Here is a 3,780-nt window from a genome sequence, read left to right as displayed (position 1 = left end):
TGGTTTGAAAACAGGTGATTCCAGTAAATTCTAGATAACACAAACCATTACCTAGATTAAACAAATTAGATTTACTATCTTGCCTTGGGCTTAGCTCCGAGAGCTCCCTACATTACTGCTAGCTATTAGTCCAAAATAATTTTTAAGTGCATCATGGCCCCTTCTCAAAAGCAGAAAAAGCATCAATCTCTGAGGCCAGCCACATTAAAACAAAACCACACAGTCCATTTTCAGCTACAGAACATACCATTTTTCCTTTTATTATGATTAGTGTTCTCTGAAGGGAAGCTTTTACCATCCTTCCGAGCTGTTTAATGACTCACTTTCTAAAGGAGATGGCCCCATCAAACTCCCAGTTTTAGCATACCGGTTCTCGAATGCACTGCCTCTCCCACCTGTGTTCTGCCGGTCCAGAACTGTATCATACAAACTAGTTAGTGCGATGCACATGCCAATGGTCCCAAAGAATCAATTTTGGCACCAGTTATAGCTGGCCATTACCTCTCAACTGCGGCACAAGTCAAACCTTTCTAGAATTCCATCCTCTCTAAATCTGCTACAGGTCCTTGCAAGCACTCAATCTTCTCTTGCTCCACTATCACACTTGTTCCCTCCTCCATGTGCTTCAGTTTCAGCCTACAGTAAAAAAGTTGTTGGAAAAAGTAAGAGTTATTTTCATTTCATACGCCATGTGTAGAAAAAAAGAGGAAAATCCACAACTCTCAACAGCTGTACCACCTGAAGCAGACGGTCAACACGTCTCCACCATCCACCAGAGTAATGTACAACTGTTTAAAGTTAGTCAGTATGTGAGGAGATGCTTTTTAGAGGGATAGAATAAAACATGCACCATATCAGAAGAATCAGAAAAAAGTCTGAATGTTAAAAAAACCCACATTACTTCTTTAGATTGAGAACATAAGCCCTTTGGCCTGCACTGTTAATGACTGTAGTCCAATAAACTTCTGGGTTGGTTGCAAGTATTATACCAACAGGGCAGGAAAATAAGCAACAGGTACAGCGGTCCAGAGTTGTTCCAGGCAAATCTGTTGTAACTACATTCCACTTCCAGAAATGCTGTTAGTTTCTGACTAGGACTCCAGGAAGCCAAGATCTGCAGCTCAGGGCAGCTGTCAAAGACAAGTGAAAACCATGCAACCTTTACATGTAGTTGGCTACACGAGAAAATCTGTAGTATTGACATTTTGGGCTCTAATTTCCCACATAAACACATATAGGCTGCTAATCCAGTCTACTCAGCCACACTCAGGTTATTTACTATAGACAGACACTTTCATTAACCCGTTGAAGCAATTGTGGAAGGACAGAGGTAGGTTTGGTTTGTGTTGAAGTTCAAAAGACACAGGAGCATGGATTAGACTAATAAAATTTATTGAAACTTGTCCAAAATCCAGTCAGGCACTCATTTTATCCATTCCACTAAGGCTTGTCATTCTGTATGGCACAGAAAAATGCATCTCAACAAGTTGAAACATCAAACAACTAAATTAGTGAAGTTAAGGCACTTGAGAAGTGTTAATTTAGCATAATTCCATAAAAATAACATTCTGCTTTGAATGATACAGTCCTTTCTGAGATCTGATCTAAAGTGTCCAAATTCTGTAATCCCCTGGGACAGGGGAGAGGAAGAAGCAGGAGATAAAAGTCTCATTGTATTTCGCTCTGGCTAGTAACCTCCAAGGCCACCACAGCCTATGGAAGGAAGTATTACTGAATCAGGCTGCAAAGGCTTCCTGTAGTACAGATGCTGAACTGCACAACAGTTTGGGCTGAGGCACGTCTTCCACTCAAGAATCCTTAAGGCAAAGTATCTTTGTGAGAAGAGAGAACAAAAGGGAAGTGCAAAAAGCACAGGCCTTCAACTGCAAAGCTAACAATCTTTCCTGTGTAACAACATTTACCCTGGGATTAGACATCTCTGCCCACTCCTATATCCTCCCCAAGGGTAAAAACTTGGAGAAAATAAGCAGAGAATGCAAGAACTTAGCAACCAAAACATCTGGTACTTGTTGGTTTGTCTGAGCAGTAACTAGAAAGCTAGTTAGCAGCCTTTAATTCATGCTACAGATACCTTGTTATCTTTGCAGTTCTGGTTTGCATTTTTGAGAATCTGAGTGTTAGTCAGTATCAGAACATCTTTTTTTCAGCTCTGAGCCAACGTTTACAACTTAAATGTTGCAGTTTCAACATTCGGCAAAGAAAGCTTTTAATGAATAATTGAATTAATAACCCCATTCTACCTGTTGAAAATTCTCCATCTGTGAAACAACCTCTTGCATCATACAGCAGTTACGTACGCTTCTCAAAAACGAGACGTGGCTCTAGGATATGCACGTTCCTCACTGGGAGTATGGTCCAAGGGTTGGATACAGACTGAAGGAAAAGATCTCCAGGGACATGAAGATATTTTCTCACCACGAAAAGGCACAACAGAAAAGCTATTGTCACCTGCTATGCACAAACAGGAATCAAGTGATAAATATTTGAGGGGAAAAAATATATGGAAAGCAGATTATCCAATTGAATTTAAAGTACTGGGTTTAGTTAGTCTACAGAAATGTAGCTCTAAGCATTCAGTTCAGATTTTCACTAAGAGTTGTTTAAGAAGATGTAAAGCTTATGAAAGATTGCATCTTTCATGGCAAATTGCTTGTTTTATTTAAGGCACTGGACGTTGTCTTTGGTTCAGTGTTTAACTATCTCATTCAGTGTAAAGAGAGGTAGCACGAACCACACATATTTAGCTCTTCCATTCCATTGGACGCAATTTCAGACTCGCAGATTCTGAAATCCTTTTAACTCATTAGGAAACTGCAGGAACAAAATAACCAACATTAATTTTATAAGAAACAAAGCCGTGCAACATCCCACTCAGCTTTCATACATGCCTAGAAAACCAGAATGAGAAACTCTGCCTGATGCAACTGTAGAGAAGTTGCTTCAAAAGCCAGTCTCGTAGTTACTCACAAGCCAAGCACGTCTTACCTACAAAGTCAGCAGAAGCACATAAGACCATTGCATAGACCAGAATAAAAGCTGAGCAGTAATTAAACAGGGAATACATTCAGCTCTCTCCTGGTCTTGAAAAAAGTCTTTATGAAATAGAAGGTTTTATTATTTAGATATTTATAAGTAAGAACTGACTTCTCACAGAAAGGGAACAATATTTGCCTATGGGATTAGCCTTTGAGACAAATTAAACACATTGCAGAAGTCAAGATGGTTAGAAGCTGCTCCCTCAACATGTATTTATTCATTCAAAATGCATGAAACCTAGTAAAAACACCTAAGCTATCTGCATGGATCATATGTATATAAACAGTCAACTGATAGTGTCATGACTCTTTACAGAGGCAATCCCCAAAACATATGCAGCTGTAAAGCATCAGCTATCCTCTCTGTTCTCACAAATCAGGACTAACAATATAGAATGTATTAATATGGAGGGAAAGTAGAAACATAAGACACTTCTTTTCAGTGTAATTAGCTGAGATATCACTATGAAAATAGATTATTTTACAACACGCAAGGGAATGAAACAGAGATTACTACAATCTTCACTTTGGGAGACTGAAAAAAATCATTATATCCACCAAATACTGTTATTTCTAGTGATTGTATTTACCAATATTGCCACTCTGAGAAGGAGGTGGAGCATTTTTAAGAGTATTTCCCACCAAAATAGATTTCAGAAAATAGACTTTTGCCTATTTCCTCATTCTGGTTTCTATTAGTATTACCAGACAAGGACATGCCACT

General features: G+C 38.9%; 1 protein-coding gene across 1 annotated transcript in view; it reads right to left on the bottom strand.

The window, feature by feature from the left end:
- Nucleotides 1–530: 530 nt before the first annotated feature.
- Nucleotides 531–3,780, bottom strand: part of MAGT1 (magnesium transporter 1) — a 9,594-nt gene continuing 6,344 nt past the window's right edge. The window contains exon 9 of the mRNA XM_010161984.1: nucleotides 531–636. Within this exon, the coding sequence (XP_010160286.1) occupies nucleotides 531–636 (106 nt within the window). The remainder of the gene's footprint in view (nucleotides 637–3,780) is intronic.

This window comes from Eurypyga helias, unplaced genomic scaffold (assembly GCF_000690775.1).
Source record: "Eurypyga helias isolate BGI_N326 unplaced genomic scaffold, ASM69077v1 scaffold16442, whole genome shotgun sequence".
NCBI classification, from domain to species: domain Eukaryota; kingdom Metazoa; phylum Chordata; class Aves; order Eurypygiformes; family Eurypygidae; genus Eurypyga; species Eurypyga helias.
Note: the sequence above shows the minus strand (reverse complement) of the source record. Positions and strands in the feature narration are given on the sequence as shown.